Source organism: Sceloporus occidentalis, unplaced genomic scaffold, assembly GCF_023333645.1.
Source record: "Sceloporus occidentalis isolate IW3139 unplaced genomic scaffold, rSceOcc1.0.p SCAF_1, whole genome shotgun sequence".
In the NCBI taxonomy this organism is placed as follows: Eukaryota; Metazoa; Chordata; class Lepidosauria; order Squamata; family Phrynosomatidae; genus Sceloporus; species Sceloporus occidentalis.
Window position 1 is genome coordinate 133,284,427 of NW_028316981.1, and position 16,620 is coordinate 133,301,046.

The window sequence follows — 16,620 nt, forward strand, 5'->3', positions numbered from 1 at the left end:
AACATCATTCCTGTTCCTGCCTCTGTCTAACAGAAGCAGAAGAGGCAGCACCCTTTGCCTCCCCTTGCCTTCCCTGGAGGACTGACCATAGAGCACTCCTGCTTGAGGAGAACCCTTGGCACACATCCTTTCTCCTCGATGATCCCTGCTTCACTTCCGGATTGGAGTAGGCCTATGCAAAATAAGTCCTAGGCGTAGGGGCGGATCTATGCTAATTAGACGGCCCTCGCGCGCGATGATTGGCTGCGACGCGTTCTGAAGAGAGCCGAGTTCAAGTGGCCGGGCAGCCGGTCTCACGCTGTGCTCAGGATGAGAGGTCCTGGGGGGATTGTTGCCTGGAAGCGGGTGCCGTCGCTTCGCTTTTTGCTCCCTAAGGGATCCGTAGCGGGTAAGCAGCCGCCTCCCCTCCACTCTCCAGCTGGGGCAGTAGAGGCATCAGGGTAGTGTGAGAAGGGGCCGCTGGGGGACGTCTACACTGCAGGAATAACGCGGTTTGACACCGCTTTAAGTGATGTGGCTCAGTGGAATCCTGGGGTTGTAGTTTTATAAGTTCTTGAGCCTTCTCTGCCAGAGAGTGCTGGTGTCTGGCAAAACTACACATCCCAGGGTCCTGTAGGAGGGAGCCTATGGCAGTTAAAGTGGGGTCAAAAACTGCATTAATTCCCAGAGAAGGCTAAAGACTTTGCAAAACTACAAATCCCAGGGATCTGTAGGATGGGGCCATGGCAGTTAAAGTGGGGTCAAACTGCATTATTTCTACAGTGTAGATGGACCCTAGGTAGGGTGAAAAAGCATGTCTGTTTGTCTGGACTGGTTATGAAGTTGCCCTGAATTAAGAGTAGTGGAGCCTCCTGCTTTGGAGGTTTTCAAGCAGAGGCTGGAGGGCCATCTGTCACAGGTAGTGCTTTGACTGTGTATTCCTGCATGGCAGGATGGGGTTGGACTGGATGCCCCTTGAGGACTCTTCCAATTCTCTGATTGTAGGGATACTGCATGATGGGCCAGGGATGGGGCGGAGGGGGCTAGAGCAGAACTGAAATCCTTCAGAAAGTTTAAGGTGGCTGTATATCTTGCCAGGAAAACCCCACGATGGGTCCACTTTGGTGTAGTGGTTTGAGTGTTGGACTGCAACTCTTGGAGTCCCAGCTTAGCAATGAAATCCACTGGGTGACCTTGGCTGAGTCACACTCTCTCAGCCTCAGGGGAAGGCAACAGCAAACCTCCTCTGAACAAATCGTGCCATGATAGGTTCGCCTTAGTTGGAACAACTTGAAGGCCCACAACAACAAAGTCAGAACTGACTTGAAGGCACCCAACAACAACAACAATTACAAAGCTGAAGATTGAGTAACTAGATCATGGGGAGACTTGAAAAGGAAAATGGGATTGAAGCATTCGGGGTTGTTCAGTTGTGCAATAGGGTTTATTCAGTGAAAACATGCCACTTTATTTCTCCACATTTTTTCTTATATTTTTATTTTAGCAAAGAAAAGACTGAAGCAGAAGTATGGGAAGGTGTCATAGAGTGTGGTTGCTCTTGCACAGAGGCCTGTTCGCATTACAGACTTACAGCACTATGATTCCACTTCATTTGCCATGGTTCTGTCCTATGGAATCCTGGGACTGGCAATTCAGGGAGGAGCTTCTGACCAAACTACAAACCCCAGGATTCCCCAGGATTAAGTAGTTGAAGTGGAATCATAGTGCTATAATAATAATAATAATAATAATAATAATAATAATATAGTTTATTTGTAACCCGCTTTTCCAAAATTTTGATCAAAGCGGCGAACAATTATATATAAAAACAATTGAAGACCACCCCCACCCCAGCACTTTCATTTTGAATAGTCATTGTATTACATTGACCTAGGGCAAATTGTGCTTAATTGTCTGCAAACTTTGTTGTTGTGTGCCTTCAAGTGATTTAGATTTATGGTGACCATAAGGTACACCTATCATGGAGTTTTCTTGGCAGAATTTGTTCAGAGGGGGTTTGCCCTTGCCTTCTTCTGAGGCTGAGAGAGTGTGATTTGCCCAAGGTCAACCAGTGGGTTTACATGGCTGAGTGGTCTCACAGTGTCCTAGCCCAGCACTCAAACCACTACACCATACTGGCTATTGGCTGCAAATTTTGGTGTCTAACACAGTGGACCCTTGGTATCCACTGGGGTTTGGCTCCAAGTCCCCTGTGAATAACAAAATCAATGGATGCTTAAGTTCTGTTAAATACAATGACATAATAAAATGGTGTTCCTTATATAAAATGACAAAATCAAGGTTTGCTTTTTTAAAAAATATATTGGATTTTTATATTATTAGTTTAAAAATTATTTTCAAGCTGTAGATGGTTGAATCTGTGGATAAAGAATACAGCTTGGGTCTAGGTTATTTGAAGGACTGTATCTCCTTTTTTGAGACCGCTAGAGTGTTGAGGTCATTTGGAGAGGCCTTTTTCTCTGTCCCACCATCCTCTCAGGTGCGTTTGGTGGGAACAAGAGAGAGGGCCTTCTTGTTGGCTGCTCCCAGGCTCTGCAATTTCCTCCCTAGTGAGGCCAATCTCTAGGATGTCCCCATCCCTGCTCTCCTTTCGGAGGCAGATAAAGATATGCTGTCAGGCTTTATCAAACTGACAAGGGCTGGGAATTAAATGCTGTGCTATTTAAATTGTAAGGTTTGTATTGAGTTTTTAACATGTTACATTTTAATTTATAACTGTTTTAACTTTTAAAACTATTTAATTGTTTTTTAAATTTTATATTTATAAATTTTAATGTTTTTGTACTGTTTTTCAATTGTATTGTTCTAAATTTGCTGTTCATTGCCATGAGTTCTTATATTGGAAGAGAGGCAGGATATAGGTAAATAAAATCATCATCATCACCACTACCACCAAGGGCCTACTGTATATTGGTCAAGTCACTTACTTGTCAGATAACCATTACAATGCACCAGGGCAGTAGGTGGTGTATGAGGAGGACTTACTTAAAATGGTAAGGAATTATATTCCATGTTCATGCTCCATGAGCTGGCCATGCAGTGCCATGAGGTAGATGGGGAAATGAAGTACAGTACGCTGAGGGGTGTGTGTGTCCGAAATGGATCCCCCGCGTAAAAAAAGGGCGCAATGTATTGATCTTTGTGAATCATCCAGGAATTATGTTACCAGTCACATGTTTCTATACTGTAACCTAAAAGTTTCAGGATGCTTACGTTGACTGCAGCTCCTTCTGTCACCACTTAGCATTTATATAGGATCTTTTTGAGTTCTTGCATTGTTGCAGTTGTGTGCCTTCAAGTCATTTCCAGTTTGTGGTGACCCTAAGGTGAGCATATCACAGGATTTTCTTGGCAAGATTTATTTAGAGGGGGTTTACCATTGCCTCTTTCTGAGGCTCAGAAAGTATGACTTGCCTAAGGTCACCTGGTGGATTTCCATGGCTGAGTGGGATTCACACCCTGTTTACGAGAGTCATACTCCAACACTCAAACCACTACACCACGTTGGCTCTCTGGGTTTTCACATATATTATCTCAGTAGATCAAACTCTAAATGAATTCGAGTCCTCAGACATCATGAACCAAGGGTATTTAAAGAAGTGGAAGAAGTATTCTCAGAACTGCTGGCAATAATCGTTGAGAATTCTTGGAGAACAGAAATCCAGGCAGACTGGAGGAGAAAAAAATGAAAAGGAAAAAAAGAGAAAAAAGAGGATCCAAACAATTCAGGGTAGGTCAGCCTGACATACCAGGAAAGATTATGGAGCAGATCATGAAGCACTTAGAAAGGAATGATGTGATCACTAAAAACCAACAAGAGTTTCTTAAAAACCAATCATGTCAGTCAGCCTAATCTTATCTCTTGGTAGGTGAGGGGGATGCTGTGGATGTAGTATATCTTGATTTCAGCAAGGCTTTTGACAAGTCCCCCCATTTGCAAAAAATCTAGTAAAATATGGGCTAGAGACAATGTAACTACAGTACACTTGTCCCTCCACATTCGCTGGGGTTAGGGGCACAGGGCCCCCGTGAATGTGGGAAAACCACAAATAACAAAAGCACTATGCTTTTACCTGAGAGAACACCTCTCTAGGAATCTCTAGATTCTCCAGTGCAACTCTGTGGTCAATATCTGCCAGACATTGACCACAGAATTGCGCTGGAGGAGCTACAAATGCCTAGTGGAATGTTTGCTTAATCGATTAGAAAGCTGGGCCAAAACTAATAAAATGAATGTCAACAGAGAGAATAATAATAACAATAATAATAATATTCTCTTACATCCCGCCTTTCTCCCAGTATAGGGAGGTGGTAAACAGAAGATTTAAAACAAATACAATTTAAAAACAGTCCAACATTAAAATGTATAAATATAAAATTTAAAAAACAAACTATTTTAAAAGTTAAAACAGTTATGAGCTAAAATCAAATATTACAATACAAACCTTGAAATTTTAAATAGCACAACATTCCCGCAACCTTATCCATTTGCAGACGCCTGGCCACACAAGAACATCTTTACCTGCCGCCAGACGGATAGCAGGGATGGCGCCATCCTGGCCTCCCTATGGAGGGAGTTCCAAAGTTTGGGAGCAGCCACCGAGAGTCTAAGGTACTACACTTAGGCAATAAAAATGAAATGCACAGGTATAGGATGAGTAACTCCTGGCTTGACAGCAGTACATGCAAAACGGATCTAGGAGCCTTAGTAGACCACAAATGGAACATGGGTCACAGTGTGATGCGGCAGCTAAAAAAACCAATGCTTTTCTAGGCTGCATCAATAATCAGTGTTGAGATCAAGGGAAGTAATAGTACCACTCTATTCTGCTTTGGCCAGACCCCTCCTGGAATACTCTGTCCAGTTCTGGGCACCATAAAATTCAAAAAGGATGTTGACAAGCTGGAGCATGTCCAGGAGAGGGCAACCAAAATAGGAAAAGGTCTGGAAATCATGCCCTGTGAGTAGGGTTGCCATAACCCGGCTGCAACCGGGCTTTTCCCGGTTTTGGCGACACCTGCCCGCTCACGTCACGGGTGCCGCCAAAAACCAGGAAAAGCCCGGTTGCAGCGGGGTTGCGCTGCAACCCGTGGGGCCTTGCTGCCCTCCTCCTCTTCCACCTTGCATGGCCGCGCGGAGGAAGAAGAGGACAGCGAGGCCTTGGGCGGAGGAGGCGAAGGGGGAGGCGGCACCATCCTCCCCGCCTCCCTGCGGCCCCGCGCCCTCCTTCTCGGTCTCCTCGGAGGCCAAGAAGGAGGGCAGGCCCTGGCGATCGCCAGAGGCTCCGCGCCTTCTTTCCCGGCCTCCGAGGAGACCGAGAAGGAGGGCAGGCCCTGGCGATCGCCAGAGGCTCCGCGCCCTCTTTCCCGGCCTCCGAGGAGACCGAGAAGGAGGGCAGGCCCTGGCGATCGCCAGAGGCTCCGTGCCCTCTTTCCCGGCCTCCGAGGAGACCGAGAAGGAGGACAGGCCCTGGCGATCGCCAGCGGCCCCGCACCCTCTTTCCCGGCCTCCGAGGAGACCGAGGCCTCCGCAGAGGCCGGGAAGGAGCGTGTGGGGCCACCAGCGATTGCATTATGAAATGTAGGACACGTTTTTTTTAAAATGGAGGCTCCATTAAAAAAAAGTGTCCTACATTTCATAATTTTGTCCTACACTTTTCCCGGTTTGGAGGTCCTGAGTTATGGCAACCCTACCTGTGAGGAGTAACTTAGGAAGCTACTGTAGGTATGTTTAGCCTGGGGAAGAGAGGTTAAGAGGTGACATGATAGCCATGGAAGGACAATTGGTACCTATCCCCTAATGATTTTAACCACCCCGGTATAGCTAATGTATGACAAGGATGGGCAACCTCCTCTGGGTAGGCAGCATTGCTCTTTTCCTGGAGCCATATCTTCTTGCCATCACTAACAAATTGCCACCACCATTTCTGCCATGTCACCAAAATCCACATCATTCTACTGAGAAACATGGTAGGGGTGTGCCAGGTTTCCTAGCAAAACCATGCTTCTGGTGGACTACTGGGAATGAATTATGTCAGGAAGCTAGGTTGTTGTGCACCACATTTCCCCACAAACCCATGACGGGATCCTGTAGTAAGGACCCGGGGAACCAAATGCAGTCTGCCATTTGCCTATTCCTGATGCTGCTGAACACCTGGTGATTTTTATGTGTTTCTGAAGTTATCACAGAGCGTGAAATTTTTCGGTCTGAAAATGACCCATAAAACAATATACAATTTGCATAGTTTCAAACAATACCCTACAAAGAAATGTATGAAGAGAGAGAGCTATCAAAATACAGAGTGGGGCTAATTGCATTTAAACCCATTCAGTGACTTAGAAGAGCAGAAAAATATTAATGGCCTACTTAAAACTAAACCAAGATGGAGCCACTCTGAGTTGCCTAAGGAAGGAGTTTCACAGGATGCTACCACATGCTCTGCCCCATGTTTCCTCCAGCCTGACATCTCCTGGTGGGTAGTATGGAAGGACTTACAAAGCAGACCTTAAGCTACCGGCAATCTCATGGTGGGGAGGCAATCTTTCAGATGTCCTGATTCCAGATCAGGTAGGACTTTAGGAATAAGAACTGTTTTCTTGGGTTGTCGCAGGAAATATATCTGAAGCCAATGCAACTGACATAGGGTGGGCAATGTCGTCAACCAAGCGTGCCCACTAGCTAGAAATCTGGCTGCTAGCTGATGTTCCCACACTCTTCAGGAGCAGCCCAATCCACCCTTTCCCCCAGTGAATGGTAAATGGTGTCAAAATGGACCCAAATCATTTAGGTTTGGGAATGTGGAAGCCTGTGAGTATCAAGTGGGTGGATGGCTGGCTCCTTCTAAGTGACAGTGAATGAAGAACACAAGTATAGTACTGTGTTCCTTTTTGAGTTGCCCTCTGGAAAATACTAAAAGAATACAAGGATAGTGTGAGGAAGGGTGCCAGAATTTTTTTTTAGAGGTAAAGAAGACAAATAAATTGGATTAACAAAGCTGAATGCAATTCAGGCTTCTGGCAGTCCTTCATGGGACAATCTATAATGAACTGATGGGGGCAAAAACCCCTCCAATCACATAGACTCAGAGGTAAGTTCCCCTGAATTAAGGGCAGCTTACTTCTAGGTAACAGAGGATCATAACCCTAAAATTCCTTCCCCCAGTGGCATCCCTAATTATTTAATCTCAAGGAGTGTTTATTTGGAGACAAATTCCTCAATTTCTTCTTGTCTGTGAAGTATCTCTAGTGGATGACTGATAGACATAGGGTCCCAAGTTAGATGGAACATCCAGAGGTTGAGCAGTTCTGATACAAGTAACACGGCACAACTAAAACTGGTGAAAATATCAGGAATGTTTTAGCAAGAGGTTGTGGGGCAGGTGTGGCCCTTCAGATGTTGTTTGACTGTACCTTCCATCAGTCCTAGCCACATGGCTGTGATGAGGGAAGCTGGGAGTCACAGTTCAGCAACGTCTGGAGAGCCACATATCCCCCAGTTCTGGCTCCAGCATTCAGTGATGTCCTAGGGAATAAGACTATCTTTGTACATTGTGGTATAAAACGTCTCAATGACTGCCAAGGTCTTGTTGGATTGGGAAAAGAGGCAGTAGTCTCAAGACCTTCACATCTCTGATTAACTCAAGCATGTTATTGGAGATTATCAGTGATCTTTGGCCCCTGCATTTTGCTGCTGTCATGAAAGAAAAATTTCAGATCAGCCTTACTGGTAGGGGTCAGAGTGTAGCAAAAAGGAATGAGATTATGGATGTGTTTTCGGGCGGTGATAAGCAAATTCTCAAGGACGCGTGTACTGGGTGAATATACGGCACAGTGGAAAGCCATGCAACACCATGACCAACATGAGCCTGATCCAGATGGCATCTCTGAACCCAAATATTAGATAGCAGTTTTTGTTCCCAAACCTAATTTGTAAAATGGAGATAACATCTGAATATTATTCTGTTCTTGTTGGAGCAGGAAGTAGGTTTGCCACATCTCTTTGCAAGGCCACAGTGCTACTGATTGTGTTAGTTAATAAAATTGTGAGGAGGGGTCTAGAAATGTGGAAAAGTCAACTGATTGCTTCATTTGGCAGGGTACCTGGGGAAGAAAAGCTGTTTTAGGAGCCAAACTCATACACTGATTAAAGCAGGAGAAAATCAGTAAATATAAATAATAAATAAATATCAGATAGTTATTGCCAAGCATAAGATCAGGCTTCAGTCTGATGATGGTAATAACTGTTGCATTGGATGCTGCTTAAACCAAGACATAAATGATTGAGCTGTCTGATCGTAGATTTTAAATGCTGTCCTCCTGATGCCTTGTGGTACTTGAGAAAATTGGCATTTGCAATGCCTTCTTATATGTGAGATGGACTGAAGAGAGCCATATCTATTGAAAATAGAGCACTAGCACAATCTAGTGGTTTGAATATTGAACTATGACTCTAGAGGTCAGGGTTTGAATTCATGCTCGGCCATAAAAACCCACTGGGTGACCTTTGGAAAGTCACATTCTCTCAGTCTCAGAGGAAGGCAAAGAAAACCACCTTAACTACTTAATCCCAGCTAGAGTAGACCCATTCAATCCATTGCTGAAGGGTAAATCAACAGTAGATAAATTCAGTCGACTCAACAGTGCTGTCATCAGGATTAAAATAGGATTTGGTCCTATTAAGGTGGGGGTGGAAATCTTGCAGCCCCTTGGATTTTGTTAGACTGCAGCATCCAGCATTCCTTGCCACTCGCTAGAGATGTAATGTATTACATGATTGTTTGGCTTGCCAGTTGCAGATATCTATAGCTGGGTTGAGCCTGAGGACTACCAGCTGCTTTGGATACCTGATGGATAGTGAGGTGCATCTCCTCTTGTATCCTGTGACTATTTTGTTCCAATTCCGTTTCCAGGCATCAAGAGGCTGCTTGCATCTGCTGAATTCATACCCCGGATATGTATTGTAGGCAGTGGACCTGCTGGATTCTACACAGCACAGCATCTCTTAAAGGTAACTGATGCGTTTATAAATAGTGAGTGAGGTTTTGCCTTATATTTATGACAATAAAAGTATAGCTATGGCTTCCAGCGGAACAACTCTTAGCCCCGAAGCATGGAAAGTGCTTAATATGCGCCTGACAAAATCTAGTACGGCTATGCAGTAGCTATTGACCCTGCGATAACACTTTTAAAAAACATTTTAACTTTAAATTTTGAGAGTTCAAAAAGCTTAGGGAAAAACAAAATATCTTCATCCCATACTGAAAAGGCTGTACAGTCAAGTCTTTTTGGGTAGACTGAGGTGCTACCACTAAAAAAGTCCCCGTTCCTTGGTGCATTTTGCTTGGAAGGGCCACTAGGAGAAGGGCATCTGAGGATGACTGCAGGATCTTAGGCTGCACCCACACTGCAGAAATAATGGAGTTTGACACAACTTTAACTGCAATGGCTCAGTGCTTTGTAATTATGCAATTCGTAGCTTTGTGAGCCTTCTCATTCAGAGAGCTCTGGTGCCACAACAAACTACAGTTTCCAGAATTCCATAGCATTAAGCCATGGCATTTAAAGTGGTGTTGGCGTGGATTATTTCTGCAGTGTGGATGCAGCCTTAGTAGGTAGGTGAGGGAGGACAAGTTCCTCCAGTTAACCTTAAAAGGTTAGCATTTCTCAAGACTGTGCAATCAAAACTTGTTTACAGAGAGAGGCCTGCAGATGGTGCTGTAGAGTTATCATTGTCTCTGTTCATTATTTTTTTTTTTAATGTGACAATATGATCCCTGCTCTGAACAATTTTTACCAGCCTGATCAGCCCTGCTGTGGCTGATTAGTGACCGACTGCCTTCGTTACCTGTTCTATAGTACCTGGGATACCATTGAGGGTTAGCAGTCTTCCCAGCCAGTTACACACATATGTGGGTGTTTAAGATTTTAGATGGCAGGAAACTGATCAGAGAGTTGCTTTCTGTAACAAGTGTTGGGATTTCTTTTAAAAAATAGAGTAAAATAGCCATTCTCATATGTTTAAATATAACCATAATTGTATTTTGTGCGGTTCTAGCTGAACCAAATTATAGTACAAGATCCAGCATCCAGGGGTTTGAGTGTTGGACTCTAGAGTCCAAGGTCGGACATGTAAACCCACTGGGTGATCTTGGGCAAGTCACACTCAGCCTCAGAGGATGGCAATGGCAAAACGCTCCGAAGAAACATGCTAGAAAAACCCCATGATAGGTTCACCTTAGGGTTGCCATAAGTTGGAAACATCTTGATTGCACACAGTAACAAAAAATTGCTCCTTATAGCTCAATCCTACATGCTCAAGAAAGATAACCTATTAAATGGGAGTGTTTTCTCCCAGGTGTGCATGTGCAAGGTCACTGTTAATAGTATATGGTTGGTGGGCTTCCTTTAGTGTAGGGTTGATCAAAGTGTGCCCTGGGGTTTCATGCAGCCTCCCAAATTTGTTTTGGTGGCCTTCAAAATCTCCAGAATCCCTAGGCTTACCTTTCTCTGGCTGAAAATAAAGGATTAGTTGCTGTTCCTACAAGCCTCCAAGTGCAACAATATACCTTTTTAAATAGCTTGCAAGATTTCTCCGTACAGTTAAAATAATAATATTTTTTTAAAAAATAGCTGTTCTTGAGAACCAGAAGTGGTCCTGTGATTGTTTCAAGTTTTTTGCTTTACTCTCTGGTGGTCCATGTAGCGGACCTGCCGCAGTTGCTCACCCCTTTTTTAGTGATACTTGCAATGCACTCACAAAGATTGCAATGCATTTTTAATATTCTGAGGACAAATTTCAAGGTTACTGAATCTCTGCAGATTGACAAGGGCTCCAGATGCAAAAGTGAAACTAAAGGAGAAAATGAAATCCTGACTTTGGTGAAACTGGTATCAAAACTATAGAATAGGAAAAAGAATTCCTGTCGTTGCTGTTCAGCATGTGTAGCTCTTGTACTCTTAGTCCTTGGAAGGATTTTGGGCTTGGATGATGGAGATGGACTTGGAATCTTTTAAGGTCCTTGTTGGAGACACGACAAGAAAGCTTTGGAGTTTTTCAGTTTCTTGTTTTAAAATGCAAGGCTGATTAAACATGGATGGTGATGGATTGCCTGTGTTTCTGTATAGTCAGGTTGGGCAGGTTAATTAGTAGATCAAAAGCTCGTGGAAACCTAGAAATCCTCCAGCGGGAAGGTTGGTCCAGTGAAATACTAGGGAAGATATTGTAATTGGCTGCATTTACTAAAGGATCTGATGCTTTTAAATATGGATCTCTCTCTTTATTTGCCTAATCTTTTTGAACTTCAAAGTTCTCCCTTGATTGTAAATGAGAGAAACAATATTATGGTTGTTGATGCTCAGCAGCCAGATTTAACTGTGAAGGATAATCCTGAAAGTCCTAGCAGACTGAACCTGAGGAAAGAAATGGGCATCACTCTCTCCTCTCAAGACAAAAATTGGGCCTGAGGTGGTATCTCTTTAGCATCTGCAAGGATTTTTAGTTTGGGCTGGCTGCACTGACTCCCTTTGTGAAGCATTAGTAAAGAGTCATCTTTGCAGGAGTCATCTTTGATGGTCAAAAGAACTACATTTGTTACATATTTTTATTTATTCACTGCCCAAGGATTGAGGTCTGCAGGAAGGGTTCTCTGCATCCCATCAATGGGGACATTATGGTATAGGAGGACATGGGAAGGGCCTCCTTGGCTGTGTCACCCTATTTGTGAGATGTTGTTGTTGTGTGCCTTCAAATAATTTCTGGCTTATGACTACTCTAAAGCCAGCCTGTCATGGGGTTTTCTTGGCAAGAGTTGTTCAGAGGAGATTTGCCATTGCCTTCCCCTGAGGCTGAGAGTATGTGACTTGCCCAAGCTGGGAATCAAACCCTGGTCTCCAAAGTTGGAGTCCAACACTCAAACTGCTAAGCCGCATCTGTTTTATTTTGTTCAACTTCTGTTATATTGTTTTTGTATTTATATGCTTTTGGCCACCAGGAACACTGTATATTAGAAAGGTGTGTGTGGTGGCAGCAGTGAAAAAAGAATGGTGGTGTCCTGTAGGGTTCTAAACTGCATAATATTGCAAACTGGAACCTTGAGGGCATCTAGGAGGTCCCCACAGATGGCCGTGGTGGTAGAACAAAGGGAGGTCCTTACATTGGTGGCAGAAGTGGAGACAAGGGAAAGCTTTCACTCTTGGTGATAACTGTGAGATTTGTGGAATTCTTCTCATATGATGGCAGCAGAGGTTTAGATAGATCCTGGTGGAAAAGTAGTGAGCTAAGTGGTAAATCCCCCCAAAGGCCTGCCCTCTTTTGCAGTGGTCAGCCCTGTGGTTAGGCAGAGAGATCATGACCTGTCCCCACAGGATATTATGATAAGGGACATGTAGTGCCAGAGTAGCGCAGTGGTTTGAATGTTGGACTATGACTGGAGATCAGGGTTTGATTCCCACCTTGGCCATGAAATGCACTGAGTGACCTTGGGCAAGTCACATGCTCTCAGCCTCAGGAGAAGTCAGTGGCAAAGCTCCTCTGAACAAATCTTGCCAAGAAAACCCTTTGATAGGTTTGCCTTAGAGTCGCCATAAGTCAGAATGACTTGAAGACACATAACAACAACAACAAAGACACTGAATTTCTATATGCTGAAATGCCCTTATACCTATATTACCTTTTCAAGAATGGCTTTAATGAATCCTTTCCTTTGCAGACTCAAGGAATCATAATTCTGTGAGAGTGCTGCTAGTTGTTGGCAAACCCAAGCCTTTCCATGGAGCTACAGTTCTCAAGGTTTTATTGGTGGGGAGATAGGACAGGTGAATGGGTTTCTGGTGGAAGGACGTTTTTAAATATGTAGTACAGTCATGATTGGTTTTATTTTCTTTCTAATTCCTACCTCAACTCAGTTTGGATGAAACACATTGTGCTACATTTCTAAGCTGAAGTATGATTTCCCTTCTATGTATTGCGTACCTTCAAGTCGTATCCAAATTATGGTGAATCTAATGTGACCTATCACAGGATTTTCTTGGCAAAACTTGTGTTAAGGGGGTTTGCCGTTGCCTTCCTCTGAGGCTGAGAGAGTGACTTATCCAATGGCCAAGCAGTGATTTGAACCCTAGTCTCCAAAGCTATAGTCCAACACTCAGACCACTACACTCTACCCCTGTTTTAGAGACTGAGTGATTTTTGTGACTCAACACACAAAGATATGATATTACTCTTGGCTGTGGAAGAGCTACCTAACCCTTGGGAAGGTGATGGGAGTAATAAGCAACGTATGAAGTATAATGTTAATTTTCCATAAACACTTGTCCCTCCCTTTTCACGGACCTGGAGTCTGCCGTCTCACTCTGTGTGGGAAGGACAAGCGGGAAGGGATAAAATGGTGGTGCACACCTGCGTGTGGCCCCACACCTGCATCTTGGGCATGTGCGCCATTATTTTCAATGGGACTCGAATAATTGTGAGTTGCCATTTTCGCAGGGGGGCTGGAACCGATCCCCGCAAATTGAGAGGGGTTACTGTATATGCAAATAATGTTTGGTTTTCCTCTGTCAGAGTTCAGGTCAAGTGGTGGTATTGTTGCAATGGGAGTCCAGGATTGTGTCAGTGCTGGCTTTACATTTTAAATGCCATGACCACTTTGTAGTGCTATTCCGATGCACTTGTAGTCCAGTGGAAATTTTGTTCTAAGGACTTTCTAAGCACCACCTTCCAAATCAGTCTATGGACATACTGATTGGTGTTTGCAGAGATTAGAAAACTGCTGGCCAGCAGACTGAAAAAAAGAAAATTGGAACTGTTTCAGATTGCTGCAATATGAACTGTTGTACGGCCTGCTTTGACAACCTCACTCAGTACCAGTTCAAATTTGATTTATTTATTTGTGTGTGTGTGTTTTCATTAATTTATTATTTGACCTAATTAATCTTAACTTAACAGCACCATAAACAGGCTCGGGTGGATATTTATGAGAAGCTGCCAGTTCCCTTTGGCCTGGTTCGTTTTGGAGTAGCTCCTGACCATCCAGAAGTCAAGGTTAGTGGTAGCTTTCTGTTCCATCACGGCAGCCTAAGACTGGGTTTAGCACATGGAGGTGAAAGAAGCAGAAACTGGAAACATTTGTGGTTTTTGTGTTTGCAAGAGTGGTGTGGTGGAGCCAATGTACTGTTTGGCTGTTTTGGACATACAGATTTTTTAATTTCCTTTCCTCCACTAGAGAATGATACAGAAGTTTTTGAATACTGAGGTAATAAACCAATCTGGCAATATTATGAGGTTGGTTTGTGAGAAAGCTCAGATTCAAATCCTTCCTTGGTTGAGCAGTACACCAGGTGGCCTTGGCTGAGCCACCATCTGTCAGCTACACTCGCCTCACATGATTGCAGTGTGGCCAAAATTCTGCCCTTGAGTTCATCCAAGAAAATGTGGATACTGTTAAAATACATGTGGGTCCTTTAGAGTTGTTGGAAGGGGTAGGAAAGCTCTGACGCTGAACAGGGACAAGCAGTCAAGCTGTGAAGAACATGACGTAATAGAAAACTGGCAGGCCACACGCTGCTAAGCCATTTCACACTGGTTCTCATGCTTGGGGCTGTAGGTTATGAGAATCATCAATTTTTTTCTTCCCTTTAAGCAGTTTTTTTTCCTTTCCTAATTCCCCACCTAGCCCCCATGCAGCAACAGGATTAGAGATATAAAATTTCTGTAAATGTTGAAGTCTTGGGTAGGGGGCATTTTTCTCAAATTTTTTCTAGGAAAAAATTGTTTTCAGAAAAATTGAAAAATGCAATAGTAACACACCACATGGTGTGGTGGTTTGAGCATTGGACTACAATGCTGGAGACCAGGGTTTGGTTCTTACTTGGGTATGGAAACTCGCTGGGAGAATTTAGGTAAGGCACACACTCTCAGCCCTGGGAAACCTATCTTAGGGTCACCGTATGTCGGAAATGAATTGAAGGCACACAACAAGTCATTTTGTTATTTGAGAAACATAAAATTCATTATACAGAACTTTGGGCCATACAGACTGGCACTAAAAGCGCTACAAAGTTGCCACCGTGGCGGAAAGGGTGCCCTTTTGCCGACTCAAAAAGGAGCGGCATTTTGCTGCCTCTTTTTGAGCTGGCATATAGCCAGATCGGGGCTGCAGCATGCAGTTGCTGTGGCCCCGATCTGGCTCTCTCAAGGGCGGCGTCTGTTTCATCCCTTTTTTTCACATAAAGTTATCATCTGATATGTTAAAATACAATTAATTCAGAATATAATTACAAATTGAACTTTACAAAAATTGTTGCTACAAATGGAGTCACAAGGTCCTGAAGATCTAATATATAAGTTACCTCTTTGGTTTTGCCAGTTTGAGGAGCAGGCAATGAACCTCAAGAGAAACATAATAAAACATTAATGTTTGTAAAAGACAAAACATTATTTTGTTTCCACTAGTTCTCCATGGTGTCAGGCAGACACAATGCATTAATTTTCATAAAACGGACTGAGAAAAGGAAACCATGACTAGAAAGTGTAGTGATTTCATACTACAATGGGCCCTTGCCTTACGCAGGGGATCCGTTCCGGACACCCCCCCCCCCCCGCATAAGGCTAATTTCGCATATGCTCAAGCCCCATTCATTTGAATGGGACGCGCTGCCCCTTGCACCCCGCGCGTTCCCCGCAGCTTGAGCGTGTACGCTCAAGTCCGCATAAAGCACACCCGCGTGTAATGCGGGCGCACTATAAAGTCTAATGTAAAAGTCTCCCTCTTAAGTGTTTTTTAGAAATTCACTTTTATAGAAAAGATATTCCATAATCTTTTTTTTCTCAAAATATTTAGGGGGAAAAATGGGGAAAAGGATTTCTCCTCCTCTGAATTTTCTATTTCCCCCCTTTTTTCTGGGCTCCATATCTCTAAGTAAGCTACACCAAGACTATGCTTGTTTTCTTTCATGTACTTTTTCATGTTTTTCTTTGCATCTAGTGTTTTGTTTTTCACATTATTGACCCACTAGTAATATGGGTTACTAGATACTGCTGACATAACATAACATTGGTAGAAGGTCATTGCTGTCTTGCCACTGCTATATACGTTTTTTTTAAAAAACCTGCCCTGTCCAAAATACAATTGTTAGTCACAAGTGCAGCAGATTGGACTGGTTAAATCAATGGACACCTGGTAAGTCAGCACTTATATAGGTTCCATTGATTCAGTGGATATACTTTATTTGGAACTAACAGTTGGTTTTAGGCCTCCTAAAACAGATGGGAATCATGTAGCTTTCCAGATGTTTCTCCATCGCATCATTCCCCCTGGGTGTTCCAGTGCAACAACATCTGGAGAGCCACATGATTCATTCATTTAGGATCCGTCCTACAGAACTGGTGTAATATTCAACTTTACACTGTTTCATTGTAAGTAACTTTTAAAAAATGCCACCTGTTAGCAATGGAATGTGCTGCTCTGCTCCCTACACCATGATTACATCTTTGGGAAGAGGGAGCGCAGAATAGATGCACTGTTTTAATGGTGCTGACTGGCATGGTGCCAGACCATGGATCACAGTGTTATTTTAAAAATGAGATAGTCTTACCAGTTGTCAGATAAGAGTCTCAGAAGATGC

General features: G+C 43.6%; 1 protein-coding gene across 3 annotated transcripts in view; it reads left to right on the forward strand.

Annotated features, from left to right (window-relative positions):
- Positions 1 to 275: 275 nt before the first annotated feature.
- Positions 276 to 16,620, forward strand: part of FDXR (ferredoxin reductase) — a 38,746-nt gene continuing 22,401 nt past the window's right edge. For all 3 annotated transcript variants that reach the window (XM_089536758.1, XM_089536767.1, XM_089536777.1), the window contains exons 1-3: positions 276 to 388; positions 8,910 to 9,007; positions 13,943 to 14,038. In XM_089536758.1, the coding sequence (XP_089392884.1) occupies positions 310 to 388; positions 8,910 to 9,007; positions 13,943 to 14,038 (273 nt within the window). In that variant the 5' untranslated portion in view covers positions 276 to 309. The remainder of the gene's footprint in view (positions 389 to 8,909; positions 9,008 to 13,942; positions 14,039 to 16,620) is intronic.